The following is a 24,234-nucleotide window of genomic DNA, read 5'->3' as shown; positions in this document are numbered from 1 at the left end:
TATTTAAATTAAATCGAACAAAAACAAGACAAAGACAGATTTTTAAGTAGTTCACAAATCAAGAAAAACGAGTTAGGGGAATTGCTATCCACCACCAAATAATCATGCAAACATGTTATGTTTCATTCAAATTCCTTTCATTTTTAGATGAAGATGCTCAAGTTGGCTCAATGTTAGAACTCAACCTATTACTCTTTCTTATGTAGTATGTTAAGAGAATGGCGTTTTCAACTTAACTTAGTCCTTAACATGCAATCTAGAATGGTATGTTCATAGATTTAACAAGTAGAAATCATTAAGAACGAAAAGAGTTTGAGTCATCACAAGGCATCGTAAGTACTAGCGTTGTCTTACTTATCCTAGAAATTGGTTCACATGTTAATCACAATTAACAAGTACTACTCTAGAACATATGTAGGTCCTCATTCGACAAGGGCAGTCACACACATATTCATAGCATTAGAATCATAGATATGTTTACTAAGTATGCATCCGTAGAAAACACATAAAGAATTCATCAATGAGATAAGTAGTGAACCAATTTTCATCCATTTGTAAAAGTAATTCAAACGAAATGTCATAACAAACTTGCAATCATATTCGGGGCTTCAAATAGCCCCTAACTACTAAAAATTTAGTTACACAATCCTTAAGTTAAAACAAAAGATAGACATGAGTTTGAGAAAATAGAACCGAAAGAAATTGACTAAGGCTTCTCCCCCTTCCTTCCTTCCCCAATGCTACTTTTAAACCAATTCTTGCTGCATCATTTTCTTCTCCTTAACTCACCCACTAATAGCTATTTAGTGATGACAATAAGTGAGAGGAAATTGTGAAACAATTGTAACTCCTTGGGTAGCCTTTATGCCAATAACTCCCTCTTAATCCTCATTGTTAATTCCATTTCCTCTATTAGTTGAATAGGTGTCAGCTGGTTTGTTCTTGATTGCATCATTTTTAGCTGCTAAATTTATTGGATTTATTGCTTTCAATGCTTTCTTGTCAGTTACAAACTGCTCAGCCTGTTGGGAACCTTTCAATGTTAAAATGGCCATAACTCTTCTACAAAAATGATATTAACAATCCGCGAAATGTTCCAGAAAATAGACATCCGTAGCTTTCCAAGCATATAAGGCTCATTCTCTAATTCATTCTGAGTTGTCCGCAACTTAATTCCAAAGTCAGCTGACGTGCACAGGCAGTTTTGATGAATTTATTAATTAAAATTCCACTTGTGTTATTTTTCTTTTCTTTACTTGACAAATCCTACAAAACACAAAAACTAAGTAAATAACTCAAAAATATAAGGAACTAACTAAGAAAAGACAAGTGAATTTGATATAAAATATATATAAATATAAGCTTATCCAGTCAATAGGTTTGTCATTGGTATATGCCTCAATGGTGGCTATACTGCCTTTTGCAGTTAGATGAAGCTTCACATCTTGAACCCACTTCAAGTAGTTTCTGCCAGATACTTCCAGAGCAGTGAAATCGAGCTTGTTCAAGTTCAACATGTCCCAAAAACGGAGGGAGAAAACGTGATTAGTCATATGGTAAGCCATAGACATATATCGTAGAACATACAAGTTCTCATAGACATGTATTGGTTTAATTGATGTATGAAAACTACAGGTTTCATGTGGTATGTTTTGAATGAAAACTTCAGGTTTCAAATGCACTAAATATGAAACTACATGTTCAATTTAGTTTTTATGAACGATTAGTTCATAAGGAGATATTCTTGCAAGAAACACAGAATGCAATATGCTGATTTAAGTATAGTAGATTTGAGTTTCTTCGAGAACTTAAGTGTGAGAGCTTCATTACTACGAAAGTATGTCAACAGTTCAAAGTATAAAGATAAACTATTGAATCGTTAATGTCGAAAAGTGATATTCAGGTCAATAACTTTGGATTCATTATCAGATTAGTGGACCGCAGTTCATTTTTAATTAATTCAATAGATCGGGACCAAACGGGGTTGATCGTGGAAGCAAAATAATGCCAAATATTAGCATTGAATTCGAAAAACCGTAGCCCAAAAGGAATTAGGCTAGGTGCCGTGAGTAGGGCAAAGCCTTAGATGGCATATGGGCTCAGGTATGGCTACAGAAGCAGCCCATATGTGGCTGCAGGCCATGGGCCGAGAGACAGGAAGCCCACCAGTAAGCTACTGGCATGATTGGGCCGACACCAACACACAAGAGCAGGCCCATGCCTGCGTGGGTGCAAGGAAACCCCAACCGCAGCTGGGTTTCAATTTTTAGGTCGCAGGGACAAAGCCCAGCCCCGTGGGCTGGCTGATTGAGGCAGAAGCCATGACATGTACAAAGCCCAGCAAGCGCAAAAGGTTACTGGCGGGTCAGGCCAAGCTACAGGGTTTCGGCCTAGCAAGGCTACAAGCCTGCTAGTGGGCTAGGGGCTTCAAGCCTATCAAAACTGACCCTAGGTCGAAGCCTGGTTGTCGCGTGCAGGAGCAGAAAGCCCAAAAGCTGTTGCGGTGATCCATGTAGCTGGGCTTCAGGCCAGCGACGGTGCATAGTGTGGTCGATGGTGATGCCATGGCGGTGGTGCCGCAAAATCCTAATTTCCTTTCTCTTATTTTTCAAATTTTTCTAGGGTTAAAGAAACCCTAAATTGCTTCTAATTTATTTTATATGCTTTGACTCATAAATTCCACATAGCAATTTAATTGCGTAATGCATGAAACAAATATATATATATATATATATATATATATATATATATTGACAAATATATGAAACATATACAATATATATATCGGAAGGAAAATATAAACATAGAGGGCTTCATGCATCATGAGGAATGTTTTCATGCTTCAAGATCGTTTCAAATATCTTACTTTATTTTAAGCGTACATGATTTGCAGAAAACAAATAAAACCTTTGAATTTTGTGGAAGATAACCTCCTCCTACGATGCGTCAATTCCTTAACTTCTAGCAAAAGTGTGCTGATAATGTGTTGTGGGCCTATTTGATTGAACTAATCCAAGGGATTAGAGAGAGAGGGGGCCGGTGGTATTGAGAGAGAAGGGCGAGTGATTTAATTGTGAGATGCGTTTGTATCACCCCATTGTGCCTTTATTTATAGTAATAGGATAGACAAAAACCTTACCCTTTTAGGATTACAACTCTTAATAGGTAATCAACTCCTAATAGGAATATAAGAGATATTCCTAGATTCACTAGGATTTACACAATCACATTTCTATTCTAAATATGACTGCAACATTTATATAATTATAAAGTTTTTCCTTATTAGTTTTAAGTAATTGATAAGAATAAATTAGTAGATTTATAAGCAAAATTTTGACTCAGGAGTTATATGAAGGGAAATTAAAATCTAAATGAGTGTTTGTGTCTTGTCTCAAACTTGAGGAATTTTGTGAAAATCCAATAAATCTCATAAGGTGTTAGTATAATTACCATATAGAGATTTCACTTACACAAGTTACGGCAGCGCTACCATACCAAATAAAGTCCCTTGGTTTGACCATAGAAAAAAAAAATCTCTCTTGGTTAAACGGTTTTTCTCTTATTCCTTCCAAGTGCTTTGCACCAAGTTTTTTCCGAATTCATATATTCAATGTTTTATTGTGTACTTCTTACTAATGTAGTCTAAATTCACGAACAGTTATGTGTCATTTTGCAAGGAGATAAACTTATTTGTAAATTAATAGCTTTAGAAATATTTTTATTTTTTAATCAAAATAAATGTAATCAATAAGAAATAAGCACGTTAAATTTAAGTAATAATCCAATTATTAACAACTACATCATCATTTGGTTTATAATTTTGATCTCTCTAACATTACCTTGAGATAAATGACCAAGTGCCAACAAATGGAACATGTCATAAAAAGGTGACAAAGAGTTTTGAGTGCAGAAAATTTGATCCCCAAAAGAACGCACATTTTTGTCTCCAAGTTATCATGGTCGTCCTCCCAGAATTATTTCCAAATTGGCACATAATTAATAACAGTAACAAAAACAAAATAAAACGTAATGCTAGGAAAACCAATTTTTAAATTAAATTTTGTAAACCAAATGATGTGGATGTTAATGATTGAATTATTACTTAAGTATTAATTAACATGCTTATTTATTACCAGTAACACATTATTTGGTTTGTAAATTTAGTTTAAAATTTTAATCTCCCTATCATTATCCATAAATAAAAATAGAGCTCAAGTCGTGCTCATTGGTCCAATAAAATACAGGAGCTACAAAACTGGGATGCAACACGCTACACTCAACCAACTATTCCACAAAATTGCATCACCGTTATTGTGGTCCGCAAAGTTTCGGGTGGCAGCAGGAATAGCTTAACAATTTCCATCAAGTTCAGGTGCATCATCTCTAGTGTGGTTTTGGAACATAGCCATCGACAGCAAAGTTTCGGGTGGCAGCTGGAATTGCTAAACGAATTCCATCAAGTTCAGGTTTTGCAATGACTTGACAACCCAAGCGAGACCTACAACGCAGAAACATAATTTTAACATGACCACACTAAAAAAAAAGAAAAGAAAAAAATTACAATAATTCTGGGAGAAAACCTACGTTTCAGTCAGTCCAAAGGCCAAGTCCAACATATCATTTTCCTCATCAGTTGGGTCTTCTAATTTGCTGTAATAGTCCACGTCCTACAGTATTATTCTATAGTTAGCTCCTTGTACTTTATGCAACTTTCTTAAAACATATAAAACATACCATCACAATCACATGACATGTTGAACAGGCAAGTGAACCTTCACACGCTCCTGATATGAGATAATAAACAGAATATTAGATTCAGCAAATATGATTAAAGAATTATTTGACAGGGTAGTGACTCTGGTTGTTACCGAGTCTCATCCATTTTAAGAAAGGGAAATTTGCACAAATACCACTTGAACTATTAGAGGTGTCTGTCCTAAACTCTCTACTTTGTGTGAATGTACCGCCTCCAACCTAACTCCATCCAAATATTTGTTCAATAAATTTAAGAGCACCCTATAATTTTCTTTAGGCACCCACTCAACAAAATTTTGTTAAAAAATTCCAATATTACCCTTGTATTAGAAAACCCAAAAGAATAAAATAAACCTCAATGATTAAATAATAAAGGAGTGGGGTGTGGAGGGGAAGTGTGCGCTGAGGATGGGAAAGGTCGGAGTTGAGCAGTGGGTACAGGGCTTTAAGAGCTTTCCACTCACCAAAAGTTCTCCCCACATTTCCCTTGTAACTTTTTTTTCAGTGTGAAAATAGCAAAATGACTTGTTGCTTGAAAAAGTTATGCTACGACCACCACCCTTCAAGGAATTCACCCACCCCATTAACACCCTATGTCATTCAATCACAAGAAGTAGGTGAAGGAGGTAATGGAACTGTCTACAATGCCCAGCTAGACAATGGCCAAGTAATTTCTATTAAACGAGCAAATAATGAAGACTCTAACATGGCAGGTTTGAAATTGAACTTCGATAACCTTCTTTCAACAAATTCAAATTTACAGGCCTCAAGCTGAAACCCGAGTTTACCCAAGTGTTCAAACAGGCATTAAAAGTCTACTATTTGAAACTTAGACATAGTTTAGACTTTAGAGTATAGGGGTAATTATGGGACAATTGCTGGGTTTTCTTAGAAGTAATGAAATTTGAATTAGAAAGTGGGGTGTACTTGGAATGGCGGGTGAACTCAGATGATCATGGAGTTTAAAAAGAAAACTCCTTTAATTTCTTTATTTTTTAATTTGTTTTTTCTTTGTTCATGAATTCTTTCAGCTTTTTAATTTGTTTTTCTTCTAATTAATATAGATGACATTTACCGAATTGTCCTCAGAGTAGTTCAAGTGTGTGGCACCAGGACTTGATTTAGCAGCATATGGATGGCGACCAACCTAGGTGGTAGATTTGCACCAAAAATGAAGTTTAGATATTTGTTGCCAATTTTTTTTTCAAGGTGGTAACCGCACATGCCCCTGCTAGTCTAGGTGGTACTTTTGCAAATTCCCCTTTCAGGAAATATGCAGTCTGAAGCACTCAAAAATTATTTTCCAAACTGATTTGACAAACACCTATCAGTCCTATCAGTAGAGAGACGCATGAAAATTATGAAACCTGAAACAAATGATGCGGTAGAACGACTATCTAGGGGACGACAGTAATTAATGGAGCAGATTTGGGTTTAAGGTGAAAAAGACTATTAAATAAGTATCAGAACCTTGCCTTCAAGTTCTATATCATTTTCATGGGCAGCTTCAAGCATAGACATTCCAGTAGGAACCTTGATATGTTTTTCCTCTCCATCCTTATCAACAAATGTCACAGATATCCTGCAAATAGTTCATCTGTGTGTGAAGAAACAACATAATAATCTTACTGCAGATCTCACTCAAAGGAAAATTAGGGCCATGAGGTGAAGATAAACCACTGCAACAAATTTCGCACAAAAAAATGCGGAGATATATGTTTAAATCATGCATGCAAGTTCATTTGACTTTGTTCTCCTACTATTATGCTGCTTCTCAGACTCGCATCCTCTATCATTATTACTAATTATAATTTTCGAACAGTTCGACTGCAAATAACTTACTTTTCTTTCTGCTCAATCCCTTCATTCGAAGAATGGCTGGCACTACTGGTAGAAAAAAGACGATGCTTCTCAAAGATGGTTCCTCGCAACAAATTAGTTTCAGATTGTTGATCAAACTGTTCATAAGACAAGGAAACCACAAATATAATCTAAATGAGAATAAAAACGCGAACGCATATGCAAGCTCATTCTAAATAAATACATAAATTTAAAACTACTCAGAACTTCATAATAATCATCCTTCATCCTTCAAATATATTTACAAGTCCCAACTTCTTCAAAAAATACTTAAAATACTACAAACAATTTGAAAGACAGATATGCCTTCACTTAGATTTAAAATACAGTTCTGACAATTCCCAAACAGCTTGCCAAATGTATATTATTAAACTGGTTTTGTTTTATCTCCATTCTTAGTAAATGCTGACCTAAGTTTAGTGTTAGAAGAAAACATGACCGCTTCACTCCTTTGATAGGACCATACTACAAATAAGACCTATGGCATGTTTACTTACTAGAATGAGAATGCAAGATATGTGTATCATTCCTATTCCTGACACACCCTGCACTTTCTAACACACAAGGAATTAAAAAGTAAGTGGGTCCCACTTTGAAATCATGTATTCAATACCCAATTTTAACCAGGTATCCTTACCAAGAGGGGCTTGTTCATCCCCTATCTGGACAATTGGTTATCCTTCCCATACTATTCTCTTATCGTTCTCATACCTTAAAAAGTAAGTAAACATGCCCCTAAATTGGAATGAACGCGGTCCATTTCATCTTCAACACTCCCAAGGCATGACATCCTGCTATCCTAGATATACAAGAATAACTCATTCTATACCATATAACAAAGAATAATGTGCACTTTGACATTAAGCAGAAAAGAATGAACATAGGTAGTAGTTAATTCAACTTGGGCTTCTCAAATGTCAGGGTGAAAGTGATGGTTCTAATATAGCACCATCAAGAAATGAAAGAAGAAATCATAAAGGCCCCCATTTGTTTCACCTTCTTAGGTAGGAGTGGACTTGCTAGTTTGGTATGACCAAGGACTAACTTAAATGAGACTAACCCAGACTTGCCTATACTCCATGCCTCACTAAATCACGCTAAGCAATCCCGAGTAAAAGCTCGGTATTAAGCCGGACTAGAAAGAAAACAGCATACGAGCGCAAATCAAACCCAGAAAACATAAAACCCAGTCCAGACTCCTTGATCGCAGACCCTTCCCCATCTCCCTCCCACCTTCGAGCCAATCACACATGATCCCACCCCCAACCATCCCCTTTATACTTCAAAGTTAGTCCAATTTGAGATAGTCCGGTGCAACAAATGCACCCATATGTTTAACGGCTCTCCTTTCCTACCCAATAATTCTCATAGGACTAGACCTTGCAGATCATACCAATTAGTACAAGTACCCCCTCATTTGAAGACGAAAGTGGTCACTAGAAAAATAAGATCCAGATCAATTCATTGGTGAAAATTCATTAATGGTTTCTTTGATTGCTTGGTTTCTTCTGCCCATCATGAGTACAGACTACAGATAAACATAAAAATTATGCATACAGGATGATTACTGCAAAAAAAAAAAAAAAAAAAAAAAGGTTTCACCAATAGCTGTTCAAGTGAAGTGATCACTCATAGGATATTAATTTATATTGGAGGTGGTAACTGACCAGAGGTTGCAAGTAATGTCTGTAAGAATTACTAGTATATCCTGCTCTGGTTATAGATGCGGATTTGCCTGCAGTTTGCAAAAGAAGCATGATATTGGGAAACGTTTTGAGAATGATCACAGAATAACATCAAAGTGAGTAGAAAATACTTTAGAAAAAACAGTTTGGCTTTTAACAAGGTGAGCTTCAAACAGGCATTAGCTAAATAAAATATTTTAGTACATACCTCTGGAGAGCTGTTTCAGTATCAAAACTCCAATTCTTGATACTTGAGAAGCAAACATAATCGTCAGACCTCTTAGTAAACCCTAACTCCACCAAAGCAAGTTGAGGAACTTTAATCTGGAAAAACAAAAGGAGAGATTCAAATTCTGATTTTTTGTTTTTATCAAATGAAAACTTTATTGTCAAATTATCTCCAGACTTAGAAGTATTCAAGTTCCAGGCAGGAAGAAAAGAGGATGTCCACATTTTAAGAGAAGTGTAAAATCTTCCCCCAACTACACTACCCCTGCAATATAGTTCAATAGTTCTAACAGGCCATCACTTTAGGTTTTCAAGGATCATCCTCTGCAAAGGATCAGCCTTAACTGAAATTGTTTATTAAATCACTAAGCAAGTTGAGATTTGGCTAATTTTTTGCAAGGCTATTTGTCAAAGGAGGACCAAAAAAGCTGATGAATTCAATTTATTGGACTGGGAAGTCCACACTCTTCATATTTTTGGACATCATCACCTGAACCTTGTTAATTGAAGTTGGGAAACTGCAATTGCTATTTACAATTCATGGTTTCACCAGGCACTAAAAGTCCAAAGTCCAAAAACCAAAGGTAACTAATCAAATGAATAAATTAATGACATTCAGAGCCTAGGGATGAACATTAAACTTCTTTACTGTTATTTCTAGTGGTAGCCATAGCCATGAAAGCAATGAGAGAAGTGAAAAATTCTGCAAATCCATGAGAAATCTGAGACCTAACCAAATTGAAATTGAAATTCCCAGTAATGGATCCACTAGGACGAGGAGGAGGAATTTCCGTAATTGAAATAAACAGACTCAAATTTATGTTGTGCAATTTGATTTTCTCTTATTCACATGCAATATTTGCATCGTCTCCAGAGCCAGAAGCATCCTCATCCACAAAATTCATTTGTGCACTACGACCAATAGAGATGCTTCAACACTCACTCATATTAACAACTGAAAAGTTCTGATTTGAACTTTATTGTTTCCAGAATGACCAAAAACTCAAAAAGCCCAAAATCATTCCAATTCTATACTAAAAGAATATAACTTGTTTAGATATTAAAGCAGCGACTACATACAGATTTGATACACAGCCATAGACAGAGTAGGAAATGGATGAAAGTTCCACCCATCATCAACTTCTTCACAAAGTACAGCATAACTTATCACTTTGATGAAGGATGAAACCACGAAACTTTGACAGGCGAAACAACAACATATCTCAAACACCAACCAAAGACCAACCTTCAACTGAGTACAAACGGCCAGATACACAGAATTTCTACAGTCAAATCTTTCTTTTTGGACAATGGACAGCCAGGGTACCCTATATACAATGCTGAATTCTTTTTTCTTTCAATCTTCTTCCACATTCATAACAATTTACACTTGTGGACCCACTCGGAAGGAATGACTTCAAAGTTCAAATATAGGGATTCGGTTAATAATAAAGGAGATGCAGATTTAACTGATTCCTGGTATATAGTTACATCAAATCCATTTGAAATGTATTCTATCCATAATCCTTTCTTTAATATTACTACATCCTATTGACACCTAATCTTCACAAGTTTCATTCGTATTTTTCCCATAAGACTGAACTTCCAAATAATGGTATCTTGCAAACACAAACAGAGCTCATGTAAGAGCACTTTGCAAAGTAACAGTTTGACTGTCATTGTTATATAAGTTATATTTTTAGGTAAGCTAGGGAGACTAAATTTGTAGACCAAATTTTGTAAACTAAACGACATGGAAGTTGATGAGTGGATTGTTACACAAGTGTCGATTAACATGCTTATTTCTTATTAGTGACACATCGTTTAGTTTGCAAATTTAGCCTCTCTAGCATTACCCTACATTTTTAGGTTCAAATTGTATTATCACGAAACAACCTCGAATAGAACTGTGATTCTATATTTACCGCTCTCACATTTTAAAATTTAATTTAACACAATGCCCATTTATTCTATCTTCCATCCAGAATGTGAGCTAGTTAGTAATTTTTCACACCACCAGTTAATACACTCTCCAACAATACATGAAGAATCAGCATTACATGTGGTTTTTGAGGTAAAAGTGTTCCAAGATTGAATGTTTAATGCAACAGAAAGTTGAACGAACAATAACACAAGGTAAACCTTTTACTCCATGAGTATGTCCTATGCGAAGAATTCAAAGTTAGCAAAATCATTGCCCTGTTATTGGTTGTTTGGTGCCCCAAATTACATTGATTACTCTTAAAATTGATTTTGCTTTCTCAGTCACTGTGTTGTGTAAAATCATTACCATTACTGCAAAGTTGAATATTTCTGTTTTTCCCTATCCGATTTAAGATTTATATAGCATGTTGGATGACCTGGTAAAGATACAATTACAAACATGTTAGTTAGGTTAACATTCCTAACACAGTGCTGCACATGATATGAATATGATTCATTAATTATCAAATACATTAAGTCATTAACAGCTAAGCGAAGAGAGATTAAAATACAATCACACCAAAAGAGGGTATTTACCACATACAGTCCATTGCATCTACACAAAAGGCTTAACGAAATTCACAAATCTTAACGAAATTCACACGAAGAATTCAAATTCAAAATTCTTAACGAAATTCACACGAAAAATAAAAAATAAAAAGCCTTAACGATATAGCTGTTGGAAAAGCAAATCACTTTTTTCTTTTAAAATCTTACCCACAAAACCAAAGGCTGTGAAATTATTATCCTCTGGAGCCTGGAGCAGGGAGGAAAATCAGTTTGGTGACTGAGAGAGGTAGCACAGAATTTATGTATGACCAGCGCAACGAGGAAGATGAACAAGCAAGGGAGGCTTCGATGCCAAAATCAATAGTAAGAAAAGCTTGAAAAAACAGTTATGGCCCTTCGGTGAAGAAGACTGGAGATTACTAGGCTGTGTTTTAGGATGGACATGGGCCCATCACGGCCCAATATGAAGGAAATGGGAAAAAGATTTTTTATTCCTGCATGTGGTTTTAAGAATCGTATCGAACCATATATTCGATCCAAAATCGTATCAAATGCGAATTCTTCATGTAATGTTGGAGAGTGTAATAATGTTGATTCTTCAGTTCGATTCACGGTTTCAGACTAGTTTCTCTCTTTTCTCAATAGCTACATATTAAAAACAGACATTATTATATACACTAAGGGGGCGTTTGTTGCGCTGAACTATCTCGGACTGGATTAGCTTCAAGGACTAAGTTGGACTGGCTTAAACTAGACTAAACTGGACTAACTTAGTGAAACGTTTGGTGCAGTATTGGACTAAGAAGCTGGATAATAACAAATTCTAATATTATATTGTTTAATTTATAAATTATTAATATTTTATTATGATCTTATCTTTTTCTTCATCTTTTCCTACCATTTCCATCCCACTCTTTTCCTCTTCTCTCATCATCCCACCCTTTCCCTCTTTTTTTCCTCTTAGACCTCTCAATTCATGTCTCTTTCTCATTCATGGTCAAACTCCTTATTGATTCCACTCTCTATTTCTCTGTCCTCCCTCCCTCTCTAGCTATGCGTTGTTCGAATGGAACCTCACGGCTCCAATTTTCCCGACGAGTTGCAGGTTTCCCGATGTGTTTTCCGGCCAACCCTCATTAAATTGGATGAAGTTAGCATCGCCAAAAAATTCATCACCATCCCTAGACCGAGATCTTAGCTTTGAATGCTTGAATCTGTCATGGATTTGAAGAAGCTCAAACATGTCGAGACTTCCAGGCCATTTTCCGACCACATTCGACCACATTTTGGCCTCGATTCAGGTAAAATCGTAATCTTGCCACTCTCAGCTTCAATTTGGTATATTTTATATAAAAGTTGGTTGTGAAATGGATCTGAAAGAGAGTCGGAAAGTTAATGATTGATCTAGATGACCGGAGATGACGAGAAGTCTGTCGGGAATGGTCATTGAGCATGACGAGGACGAGAAAGAGAGGATAGTCTTAGATAGTCCCATGGTTATTGGGGGGTCTCGCTAAGACCTCTTAGTGAAGGGTTTTGTCCATGCTAGTCCCCTTTAGTCTCATTAATGTTAGTCCCAGCATGGAACAAACACAGTATTGGACTAATAGCTAGTCCAGTCCAGTCCAGTCCAACTTAGCGAGGGCAAACAAACGCCCCTAAGCCAGTTGAATCTGGCACTGTTCAGCAATAGTAAAAGGGCAGAAATGCCCTCCAAATAATTGTCTTAGCTGGGTTTCTCTCGGCTTCTGTACAGTGAAAGGGCTGTTTTGCCCTTTTGATTCCACGCGTCCATCATCCGTGTATGTTTTGGCTTTGGTTATTCTGGATCTTTCTTTTGCTTTCGCCTATTCTCTCTCGCATATCTCCAGTTGCTTTGTTTCTCGCCGTCTTTTTTCTCCGCCTTCGCTTCTGTTTTCTTCATTGTGTTGCTTCGTTGTTCAAAACGTCGACCATTTTGCTTAGTTGTTCTTCGATTAATGGTCACAGTTGTTAAATTCTCTGCCTTTTTGGTTCGATTCCAATAATTTTTTGGTTTTTTGGTTCGTTGGATCCGGGTTTTCCAAGTAAGTTTTACATGTATATTACCGCACGGGGTTTCGATTTTCCATGTTTATTTTTTTGGATTCTTTTTGTTAATATCTCAGGGCTTTGCCTTTTGATTTCAGAAAATTTGTGCCCATCTTGGGTTCGCTTCGGACTTGGTTGCGACCGATCTAATCCGGCGTTTCCAGGTGAGTTTTGCATGTTTATGAGCTTATATGGTTTCGATCTTTTGTTTTTCGTTGGATCGTTGTTGTGCGTGTCTGATGCGTTTTGTTTTCCAGATTCAGGAAACGGTCCCTTTCAGATTTTTTATTCTGATTCTTGGAACTCTCTGTGCTAAAGGTATATAAATGTATTATTTGTTTTTTCCTTTGTTCCCTTTGCAGCTGAATTTTTTTTTTTTTTTTTTTTTTTTGGTTTTGTTTTGGTGATTTGGGACCTTTTTTGTGCGTGTTTGGGTTGTTAATTGGTGAATCTATGGGGTTTTGTGATTTTGGATTTAGGAATGGGTTTTATGTTGAAATTTCCTTTTTGTGATTTTGGATTTAGAAATGGATTTTCATTTGAATTTTTTTTTTTTTTTTTGTGACTTTGTGGATATTGGGTTGTTGATGAGATCCAAGGGCGGAGATCGGGATGAGAAGAAGATATTGAGAGGTTTGGTTTCATCTTCTACTCTCTCTCCATAACCGTTAATCCCCATTACCTTTCAGTTTCATCTTCTACTCTCTCTCACTTTCTCGCTCTCCTCTGCTCTCAGATGGCTCTTGAGGTCGCTGTCAAGGCTGCCTTGGGCGCCCCTCATCTTCTCGGCGACTGTACGTTCACAATTCTCTCTATTTCCCTCGATTTCCTTTCTGGGGTTTGATCAAATTTTGCTACTTTGGTATAATTTTCCATCTTTTGCTTCTGACAGGCCCTTTCAGCCAAAGGGTTCTTCTGACCTTGGAGGAGAAGAAAGTGTCGTACAAATTGCACTTAATCAATCTCAGCGACAAACCCAGTGGTATTTTACTTTGTTTTGAATTTTTGATCCCGAAAATACATGCAGGAATAGATGGAAATATGTGATTTTTCTACTTTTAATGGATTTTGGTGTGTTTTTTTTGGAGTGTCTGAGGAATTGGGTTTGGGGTTTTTGTTGGTGATTTATAGGTTTACGGAAGTGAATCCAGAGGGGAAGGTGTCTGTCACTGAGGATAAACTTTTTGTCTTCAGGTTAGCACTATTGCTTTTTCCTACCAGTCATAGGTGTGCTAATAGTGTTGAGAACAATGCCTAATTTAGTTTAACTCTTCTCATTTTGATAATTACCTTTTCCACTGTCTTCTTGAACTTGGAATTAGTTTGATAGCATTTTGGTTTTAAGCGTTTATAAAAATATTTCATTCCAATGAACAAGTCATTGATCTATTAACTCTTATTTGTTGAACATTTAGTGCTAAAAGCTATGAGTTACAAGTATTACATTCCATTCACCAAGTCATTGATATATTTAACTCTTATTCGCTAGAGGATTGAGATTTTAACTTTTCTCATCTTTGCTACAGCCAATAACAAGAATAAACATTCTCCATTGCTTCGTCCGCTTCTGCCAACAAATTGAAACCTAAACATTAAAATTTCATCACTACAATTTCACCCATTTATCATAAAATTGGTAGACATAACTTCATACCATCTCAGAGCAGAAATAAAGGTTTTAATTTTCTTTTACTCCATTATTGCTCACTCTCTGTTTACTTTTCCTCAATTTAAGTCTCTAAACAAGCTACTGTTTGTAAGTCCTATCAATCTTCAATTTTTATTTTTCTTGCTTTGATTTCAGTTCTTTTATTACTAATTTTAATCATTTGTGTCCACTACTGATATCTTGGTATGTTAGTTTGAAAACGTGTCCCTTTGAATTTTAAAATCTGGCAAATTATTTGAAGCAATTTTGATTTTAGCTTTATGGACTTTACAAATAGGAAGATGAGGAGACAAAAAGAAGTACAAGGGGATGCATTTAGCTTCCACTTTTGAGGTTCCAAGCACCCAAAAACTGTCAGACTGGTGAGCTCAAAAAAAAAAAAAAAAAAAAAATCTCATTTTGATATAAAGTTTGAATTTTCAAGTTTGGATTGGATTTAATTGTACATTTAATTTGATGGGTTTGATTTATATGCAAGGACTTTTGACACACCCCGACCGAGATCGGAGTGTGCTGGCCGTCACACAAAGGTGACGTAGCCATGTGCACGTGCGGAAGCTAATAAAGTAGTAAAATAAAAGTACGAATAATTAAAAACTAGCATACAAGTACTAGAATAAGTGCTAGTTAGTGCGATACAAATTCAGAGCAGGTCTATAGCAATCCAAATAAAACGACAACAGTAGTACGCCCGAAGGCGACCCTACAATGTGGAGTGTCTGTCAGAACGCCGAAAAGCTCACAAGGGAAACCACCGCAACGTCTAAGCAACTAGAACCTGGAGGGGCGCAAAACAAAAGCGTGAGTGGGCAAAAACAAATCTTTCTAAAACCATTTATAAAATACTTTCTAACCCCTCGCCGTAAAACCTGTATACTTCCCAGAAAATAAACATATATACGTATGTATAAACAGGCAAAACATGCTCAAGGGTATGCCAATCATGCTCAAGATATGCCATGCCAAAATCTCATAATAATATGCAAGTGCTCAGGTATGAGTCATATTAATCACATCATCCTCTGGCAGCCGGAGTCACCTAACGTGACCTGTACGGCTGCATATAGAGCTCAAATCTCAACTCAATATCTAAACCTGCCCACGAGTCGGAACCACCTAAAGTGGTCTGTACGACAGGCCTGGGTGTAACAAGTATATACGCTCTAGTGCTACGATCACGTGAAGGCTGTGCGAATAATCGCGGGTCACCTACAAGTCGGAACCACCTAATGTGGTCTGTACGACAGGCCTATGCACCTAGCTTGGATCCAAGCTGAGCGTATGGTGCGGGAGGTGAACAACACGTGAAGGACTGTGCCCTACTCTGGGCGGGAGCACTAACACCGGGGGTGCAGGTTATGAGCTCTCTAAGCATCTCTAACCACTATTTAATGCAATCGTTAATTAACGCTTACTTGGCACTTACCTATGCCTCCACAGCACCCACATATAAATATATATGACATGCACATGTATATGTATGCCACAAATAATGCACGCCATGATGCATAAACGATAATAATAAAGTGCATGGCATAAGGCAAATAACCCTTTTAAATCAATTTCTGGGAATATAAATGTATATAGGTATATACGGAAAACAAAAGCCCACTCACTGGTATGTAGAAGGGTCGTAGCCCCCCTGTCTCGCATGTGCACGCTCGTCCTCTGGGTACGTGTCACCTAGATGCGAAACAACTATAAAAACGTTAACTTTAAAGCACATAACCCGTTTCTCGTAATAACTTCTCATACATTGCTCAAAATGGACAAATGAATATACCAACGTGCTCTACACAACCTCAGGATCACAACCATATTTTTAAAATAATTTTTGGACCCCGCACGCGCCCCCACGCGCCAGCACAGGCACGGACCTACGCGCCACCCACGCGCGGCCACGTGCCAGGCACACTGACGGTGTCAACAGACGCCGTCAGGAATATTCCGTCAAACTGACGGAATATTCCGTCAAATCTAACTGGTTCCGTTAACGGCGTTAGGAATATTCCATCAGAATTGACGGAATATTCCGTCGCCTTCTTCCTTCGATCGCCGGCAACGTCGCCGGCGCCGAAAACTGGGAAAACCTGCAACTCAGGTTTTCTCACTCATTTTTCAACCGTTTTTCGTGATTTTTGGACCAAATGAAAGCCCTAGACTAGTAGAACAAGTCCCAATAAGTTTTAAGGGCTAAAACTAAGAGATTATACCTGTCCAAAAACTCCAAGTTCGGCCAACTTCGAACCAGGCCTTCCCGACGTCCAAATTCGTCCAACGAGCTACTCCGACACTCCTGGGAACCTCACAAACACAACTACGAGCTCAGAAAACCCAAAAACTTAATGTACAAACTTTGCATGAACAGTACACAATTCGGACCACTTCGAAACGACGTGAAAATGGTAGTTTTCTTACCTGAAAATGGTACCACTAGACTCCTCTCAACTTCACGAGCTTGAAGGTGTACCTGGCTCCCTCGATCTACTAAGATTTGAGGGGTTTTGGGGTTGTCCGTACCGTTTCTAAGGAGAAGGGAGGAAGAGAGCACGGGAGAGACAGAGAGAAGACAGAAGGAGAGAAAGAGAGACAGTGTCTGCGTGTGGGAGTGTGTGTGTGTGGTCCAACACATGCCACACCACACGAAGTAACCCGCAACGTGACAAAAACGAACTAGGGGCAATAAGATAATTTCACACGTGCGTTTTAATAATCCCGGGACGGGATGTCACAACTTTGCTTTTATTAATGCATAAAATATTAATTAAATTTTAATTAAGATGCTAACTTTGTAGGTACCTTGAAATTAACAATGTAGCTGGAGTTCTCCACTGGCTTAAGCATAGTGGAGAACTCAAGTACAGAACTCTCTATCTGTTTCTCAATCCTGGAACCTCTAGCCTCCGCAAGAAGGTTCGTCTCTCTTTCTCTCTCTCCCACTTTTTTTTTTTTTTTTTTTTTAATTCGTAATCGAATTTCCTTTGCATAAATGATAGATCTGTTGTAGTGGGGCTGCAAATCCTACCCTCTGTTTGTTACTTTGTTCCAATTGTTGCAATCAATTTTTCATCGTTTATTTGGTCAATTCTTGCATTGTTTTATTTGGTGAATTCTCGATTAACGACTGGTTCTTCTTGCTTGGTCTAATTGGGTAACTTAAGAATTTCATCTGTTGATGAAATTTCATGTGAGAATTTTTTTGTCCTGATGGATCTTTTTTTTTTATTTTTTATAATTATGTAGCCAATGAGTTCGGTATTCCTTTGGAGTCTCTGCAAGTTTAAAGTAATCTATGTTGTTATTTTGATTGTGCGTTTTGTGACCGATGCTATTTTAATTAGAATGTTTTCAATTTAGTGTCATCTCAATCTCAATGGGTTTTTATGATACGTCTTATCAGTGAATTTATCTACATTTTTCAATGTTGGTCAACGATTGTGATCACTGCACTGTGGATTTTGTTTGAATTCCCAAATTTTGTCGAACATTTGACAAGTGCTCCTTCAATAAATTTCGAGTAAAGAACGTCTAAATATGACAATTTTATGGTTTCAAATTCATTGGAAAATATGAAATAATATTGCATAATTTCTAATTAATGTGAAAAATTGGTAATTTTGTAGTGATATATGCTTTTGGAGTTCCAGATTTACTCTAATTTTTCCGTTGTCTTAACGTATAGATCCCTGCATTTAATTTACTTTTTCTTTTCAGGAGCAATTTGAAGGATTAAAATGCTGTCATTTGGTATAGATGATCGTGGGTTCGATTATTATTTTCCTTTTCAATTGTTATTCTTCATTTTTGATGTGGTTGTTGTTTGTGATTTCCATTCAATGTGATCCATACTCTCAGTTTTCTTTTCAGAATTCCTCTCTTTGCCTTTTCCCAATGTTAATATTTTTCTCCATGATAGAAATTTTAAATATATATATATATATATATATATATATTTTTTTTTTTCTTTTCAATTTAGATCCTACAAGTTAAGGGTATTGATGATGGAATTAAATTCAACGTTGCTCATTGTTCCTTATCCTAGATAAGGTTGTATAGGAGCAAAACGTAGTACCACAGCATGGTGCGGGCAGTCTTACTAATCCTATACTAAAACCCAAACCAGCGTTCACTGTTCATGTACGAGGACTAAAATGCCCTCCAAATTTTTTTCCCTGAGCGTTATCTTCCAGCTTTTCATCGGTGGTTCTTCCGCTCCATTTCATCTCTGCCTTTTGTTTGGGTTCGCTTCTCTCTCTCCCCATTTTCAACTTTTGCTTATGTTGGGGCCTAGGTTTTTTTCCTCGCTCACGCCTTCGTTGTTCTTGCTGTCCACCTATCGCCTTTCTCTCACCGATTATCCACGGCCGTTTTCTTTCCGAAAAACTAACGTTATCTGGTGAGTTATTTGCGTTTGTTGTCGTATCTGATTTCAATTTTTTTTTTCGTTGTTTGGGTGTGGCTTTGTGATGCGGTTGGATTTTTGGTTTCAGGAAAAGTTATGGATACGATCTAAGGTTTGCTGGTGAGTTTTCTGCTTTTCTGATTATATGTTGTTTGATTCTTTTTCGTGTTTTAGGTCTGCCTTTCTGATCTGCTTTCATATTTGATTTCAGCAAAAGTTGTTGTTCGAATTTTGGCCTTTCTGTCTGCAGCCTTGCAAGCTGATTGCGATCAAGGTATATATAAGTGTTTTTTTATTTTTTTCGTATTGGATCTTTGAGGACTCCGCATATCCCATCACCGATAAAGTTTACACACGGCCACTTTTCCCTTTCTTCGTTTTCATAGCCGAATGTCAAATCAAGCGACTCTGACTCATGCATTTGTGTATTCTGTAAAGGGGTTTCTCAATCTGTTGTCTGGACTGAAGAAAAGGAGGATGGGGCTCTCGAAAATTTCAGATCCGAGAAAAGACAAAGGTATAGATTTTGTTTAGTTTCTTTTTATCTTTGAATTCATTGGATTTGATTCTCATTGTTATTCGATTTTTCAGTTCTTATCAAGTACATACCTAAATTAAAAAGGTATTGAATTGGTACCTCCTAATCATCTAGAGACGGTATAATATTTGCAGGTGCAAAATCATTTTGGGTTTGCATGCAACCAAGCTTCTCTGATGCAAACCAACAGATTAAGAGAATATTATGACCAATTTCAAAATTTCTGAGCTTTGTTTTGTTTTTTATCATATTGGACTTGAATTTGCTATTTTGCTGTGTCATTAAATTGAAATCAGATTTTGGGTTTAAACTTTTATTTGGATTTGATTATAATTTTCTATACTCATTAGCTTCTGGGTTGTGAAATTTCGTATTCTTCATTTTTGGTGTTCATCTCCTCTGTCATCATCAGTTTTGGTGCTTATGTTGGGCTTTCATTTAAATTTTTTTTTTTTAACATGACATCCTCAAGGTACAGCGGTAGAATCAAACTCTCGAGGTTTGGAATTTTGTTCCCTTCTTTTTTTTGGAGTAATTTTTCGGGTTTCTTCTCGCTTTTGTTATGAAAATAAGAGATTAATAAGATGCATAGGAGGCTTCCATCTTTCTATCTTTCAAATATTTGATGATAAACTATTGTGGGCTAAAGCATCAAATTTTTGTGAATTATGAAATTGTTAGTCACACTCTGTTTTTATAAGGATTTTTTGTATTGGCTATGTGAACCTTTTTGTGCAACCCCTTTCATATTACAATTGCTAATTTAGTTGTCAAAACTCCTGTAATTTTGTTCTCAAAACAATTGTTAGTCACACTCTGTTTTCATAGGTTACTCCATCAAAACTCCTGTAATTTTGTTCTCAAAACAATTGTTAGTCACACTCTGTATTTATAGGTTACTCCATCAAAACTCCTACCCAAACTGATTTGTTCTCAAAACAATCTCATAAAATAACAATAGTGAACCACTAACAGAACTTCAACTCAAACTGTTCTTTGGTTGCTGAAAAAAAGGTTTGAAAAGAAAATGAAATAACAGAAATTAAATCTTAGCTTTTAATTGGCTATAATGGAGAGAGTTGTCCTGTAATTTTGCTTAGCATAATTTAATTGATTGACTAATTTGGGTTATTCTATAGTTCTTTAGTAATAGGAGCAACTAAAATCATGTTATTCAAATTTGTACTTTTTTTTTTCAGTCTTCTCAGCAACCAAATGGAGGGTTAGGTATTTTGAAAATATTTATGTGCATTGAGTTAGGTAAATTTTTTTGTTCAATTTGAAATCCAAAATAATATAGAAGATAAGAATAATTTTTATTTTAGGTTTCTTCAGAATGGCTGGAGTTTGGATTTGCATATGTTCAAGCGATTTATTTGTTTGATCTTATGGATATTGAGGTATGAATCGGTAGAAGATTGTGCAGACGATGATGAAGCAAAGCAGGTGATTTATAATAAGTGATTTTTTCTTTGTTCTTTATTGTGCTATAGATTGGAATTTATCATTGTACATTTTTTTTTAATTTTTCTGTGCAATTTTATGGTCGGATTTTCTGCAGTGTGTATGAAAATCATTTGAATGCTGAGAACCTATTATATTCGCAACATGACAGAAGAGATCAACACCTTCATCCGTATGTAAGTTTCCCTGATAAATACTTTGGACAAATGCTTTATTAATTTGAGTTTTTATCTTCTGATTATTTTTTGCAAAGGTGGTATTAATTTTCCTTTGACTAGAAATTTAGAGGCTTAAGGTACAATTTTTCTAATTTTCTGATTCTGGGGTACTGCATGGAGTGCTAATATACTGTTTTTCTGGGATTTTTGGTCTTTGAAATGGGTATGTTCTGTTTTTAACGTTTCGGTTCTCACGTGTTCTGTTCTTTTATTCTGTTGTCTGTCTGCTTCCACGTTGCTTCTTAATTTTCATTTTTCAATGTTGGGTGATGGAAATTGTAAAAATAGTTGTAGTTTCTGAAAAAGTTGGGGTTTTAGTTATATTTCCATTGTAATCCCAATTGTAGTTTTTTTCTTTTTTCAATTTCTCTTAAATGTTTTTCTTGAATTTAAAAGCATCTTTCCCGATTTGTTACAATGGTTCTATTCTCTCTAATTAGTTCTTTTATATTCTCTCCAACCTTTTTGTCTAATTTTATTTTTCATTTTTGTGGTGGCTTTCTACAGAAGTTAGCTTGAGATTTTCACATGACATGGATGATGAGTATGAGAAAACTCATCTGGGGAATGAACCCATCATGAGAAACTCATGGGGAATGAACCTGTCAAGGTATATGCAAAAATCATTCCTTGGGTTCTTATGGAAGTATGAATTTTCTTTTAGCATATAACATTGATGCAATAATTTATCTCATGGATTGTAAGATATCTTACGGATTTTACCTACCTGGCAAACAGCGGCTGATGTCACTTTCGAGAAGCTAAGATCAGCTTACGGCATGTCACAACAGTCCCACAAGCCGATGCCCAAACTGTATACATCACATGGGGCAAGTTTCAATCTTTTTAGCTTCCAATTAATATTCCATGCTGAAATTTGATTGAATTTAATTTGGGTGTTTGGTGTCATATTGCTTAAGTCGAATTGCAACTTGGGTAATGAGAAAAAAAAAATGGATTTGATCTCTGGTTACAAGGTGACTTCACCTCTCTCTCTCTCTCACTCTCTCTCTCTCTCTCTCTCTCTCTCTCTCTAAAACTCAATTTTGAAGTTGTCCTCCATATTTTTTTTTTCACTGTTAGCATGGGTCCTCTGAATATCAGCTTTTTATTTTGTCTTATGGTTTTATCATTGTACATCATGGTTGTCTGTCTTTGTTTTCTTATGCAGTTGCATGGAAAGCTGTGCAAGTCACTCTCTCTGCCATTTATTGCAAAATAATGTCAATTTTTCCTTCTCTGGAAGCAGCTCGACATTGGAGCAAGTTTGGTATCCAAAATGTATGTTCGTTGCATGTAGCACTTGAAACGACTTAAGAATGTTCTTCAGCATTGCTCAAAATGTAGTAGACTTTATTTGGTAGGTATTCCCTCAATATTGCATTTGTAATTTTTGCAGTATTGCTACTCCAACTTTTCAAGTGAAAAATTATTTCCCCCCTCTATTGTGGAGGAATAGATTTCTGTTTTGGTGTTTAAAGTTGTTTCATTCATGATGAGTTTGTGTATAAATTGTACTGTGTATAATGGGCAAATTATTTTTTATCGTTTAGGCTGTAATGGAATTGCAAATTTGTCTAGTATATCCTAGATTCTTGGTTGCATATTCACCTACCCACAACTATTGCCTTTGTTTCTTGATTGGATGGAATTTTATAATTTCTAGATCTACTGTTGCAATGCATTTGACATTTTAAAGTGGAGTTGCATATCATTTTTATGGTTCACATAATTCATTATCTTACTAGCTTGGCAATTAAGTGATGCATTTTACCGCTCAGGTGATGTCAATGGGTCTTGAAGTTGTTGCAGCAAGCTTTAATTCATCAGTGTCTTGATCATTGTACCTATCTTTTGGTCGAACGGTGATGTGAGTAATAATTTTAAATTTTACATCTTGAAGACTAATTTTAAGTTGTTTTATGATGTTTATGAATGCCCTTTAGATTTCCACATTTGTTGGTTTCATTTCTATAGTTCTATGGGTGATACGATTAGAGGTACCATAGGAAGTTGTAGAATTTCATGTGCACTATTAAGGTTGGACTCCTCTCACCACTTACGTTTACTATGCCACTTTCATGTTTTTGTACCCAATTTCAATTATCTAATTATTAAGAACTTTTTGTTATATTTGTTTTATGAAGAGAATAATGTTACATAATTTTTCATACAATTTTCATGCCCTCAGCAACGTGTGGGTACAATTTCTAGCGATCTATTATGTAACATCCCACATCGTCCAAGGGAGTGGATCCTGTAAGTTTTTTATGTATATTCTTATCTCTACCTAGCAAGAGGCCTTTTGGGAACTCATTGGTTTCAGGTTCTGTAGAAACTCCGAAGTTAAGCAAGTTCGCGTGAGAGCATTTTCAAGATGGGTAACCCTATTGGGAAGTTCTTGTGTGAGTTTCCAGAAACAAAATCGTGAGGGCTTGGTCAGGGCCCAAAGCGGGCAATATCGTGCTACGGTGGAGTCGAGCCTGGGATGTGGTGGGGGCCCAGGCCAGGATGTGACAATTTGGTATCAGAGCCAATCCCTGGCTGGATGTGTCGACGAGGACGTCGGGCCCTAAGGGGGGTGGATTGTAACATTCCACATCGTTCAAGAGAGTGGATCCTATAAGCCTTATATATACATTCTCATCTCTACCTAGCACGAGGTCTTTTGGGAGCTAACTGGCTTCGGGTTCCGTAGGAACTTCGAAGTTAAGCGAGTTCGCGCGAGAGCATTTCCAGGATGGATGACCTCTTTAGGAAATTCTCGTGTGAGTTCTCAGAAACAAAACCATGAGAACGTGGTCGGGACCTAAAGCGAATAATATCGTGCTACGGTAGAGTCAAGCTCGGGA

The 24,234-nt window shown here is 36.5% G+C and overlaps 2 protein-coding genes and 1 long non-coding RNA gene across 19 annotated transcripts; 2 read left to right on the top strand and 1 right to left on the bottom strand.

The window, feature by feature from the left end:
- Positions 1–4,159: 4,159 nt before the first annotated feature.
- Positions 4,160–11,665, bottom strand: LOC137745435 (uncharacterized). Its single transcript, XM_068485400.2, has 8 exons — positions 11,229–11,665; positions 8,509–8,624; positions 8,283–8,350; positions 6,598–6,713; positions 6,231–6,337; positions 4,735–4,784; positions 4,585–4,667; positions 4,160–4,498 (listed from the first exon to the last, which is right to left on the bottom strand). Exons 2-8 carry the CDS (start codon positions 8,564–8,566, stop codon positions 4,384–4,386), a joined length of 597 nt encoding a protein of 198 aa, XP_068341501.1. The 5' UTR covers positions 8,567–8,624; positions 11,229–11,665; the 3' UTR covers positions 4,160–4,383.
- A 1,076-nt stretch (positions 11,666–12,741) lies between these two features.
- On the top strand, positions 12,742–15,147 carry LOC137710874 (uncharacterized). 2 transcript variants are annotated; one of them, XR_015954271.1, is made up of 7 exons: positions 12,742–13,087; positions 13,190–13,409; positions 13,691–13,724; positions 13,828–13,885; positions 13,984–14,073; positions 14,223–14,285; positions 15,038–15,147. It is a non-coding gene; the product is annotated as an uncharacterized LOC137710874 (long non-coding RNA). The 2 variants fall into 2 exon arrangements; XR_015954270.1 differs by lacking the exons at positions 12,742–13,087; positions 13,190–13,409 and having other exon boundaries at positions 13,436–13,724.
- A 3,678-nt stretch (positions 15,148–18,825) lies between these two features.
- Positions 18,826–23,513, top strand: LOC137744106 (uncharacterized). Of its 16 annotated transcripts, none has more exons than XM_088681732.1 (11): positions 18,836–19,156; positions 19,251–19,282; positions 19,374–19,436; positions 19,601–19,679; positions 21,026–21,146; positions 21,262–21,340; positions 21,890–21,992; positions 22,088–22,212; positions 22,303–22,359; positions 22,554–22,663; positions 23,164–23,337. In XM_088681732.1, the coding sequence occupies exons 1-6, from the start codon at positions 18,912–18,914 to the stop codon at positions 21,268–21,270; spliced, it is 549 nt and encodes a 182-aa protein (XP_088537858.1). In that variant the 5' UTR covers positions 18,836–18,911; the 3' UTR covers positions 21,271–21,340; positions 21,890–21,992; positions 22,088–22,212; positions 22,303–22,359; positions 22,554–22,663; positions 23,164–23,337. The 16 variants fall into 16 exon arrangements, with proteins under 16 accessions (XP_088537869.1, XP_088537858.1, XP_088537864.1 ...); XM_088681738.1 differs by lacking the exon at positions 22,303–22,359 and adding an exon at positions 19,835–20,927; XM_088681737.1 differs by having other exon boundaries at positions 19,835–21,146.
- The last annotated feature ends 721 nt before the right edge of the window (positions 23,514–24,234 follow it).

Source organism: Pyrus communis, chromosome 12 (assembly GCF_041283825.1).
Source record: "Pyrus communis isolate YQ-2024b chromosome 12, ASM4128382v1, whole genome shotgun sequence".
Lineage (NCBI taxonomy): Eukaryota > Viridiplantae > Streptophyta > Magnoliopsida > Rosales > Rosaceae > Pyrus > Pyrus communis.
This window is presented reverse-complemented; position numbering and strand designations above follow the sequence as displayed.

What these genes read in the sequence shown, in the direction of transcription:
- LOC137745435 (XM_068485400.2), bottom strand. Translation starts at nt 8,566, where the DNA reads ATGTTTGCTTCTCAAGTATCAAGAATTGGAGTTTTGATACTGAAACAG. An exon ending in GGGATTGAGCAGAAAGAAAA is followed by an intron (nt 6,338 to 6,597) that starts GTAAGTTATTTG and finishes AACTATTTGCAG; the next exon opens with GATATCTGTGACATTTGTTG. An exon ending in AAATGATATAGAACTTGAAG is followed by an intron (nt 4,785 to 6,230) that starts GCAAGGTTCTGA and finishes ATCTCATATCAG; the next exon opens with GAGCGTGTGAAGGTTCACTT.
- LOC137744106 (XM_088681731.1), top strand. Translation starts at nt 18,912, where the DNA reads ATGCCCTCCAAATTTTTTTCCCTGAGCGTTATCTTCCAGCTTTTCATC. An exon ending in CGAAAAACTAACGTTATCTG is followed by an intron (nt 19,157 to 19,250) that starts GTGAGTTATTTG and finishes TTTTGGTTTCAG; the next exon opens with GAAAAGTTATGGATACGATC. An exon ending in ATACGATCTAAGGTTTGCTG is followed by an intron (nt 19,283 to 19,373) that starts GTGAGTTTTCTG and finishes ATTTGATTTCAG; the next exon opens with CAAAAGTTGTTGTTCGAATT.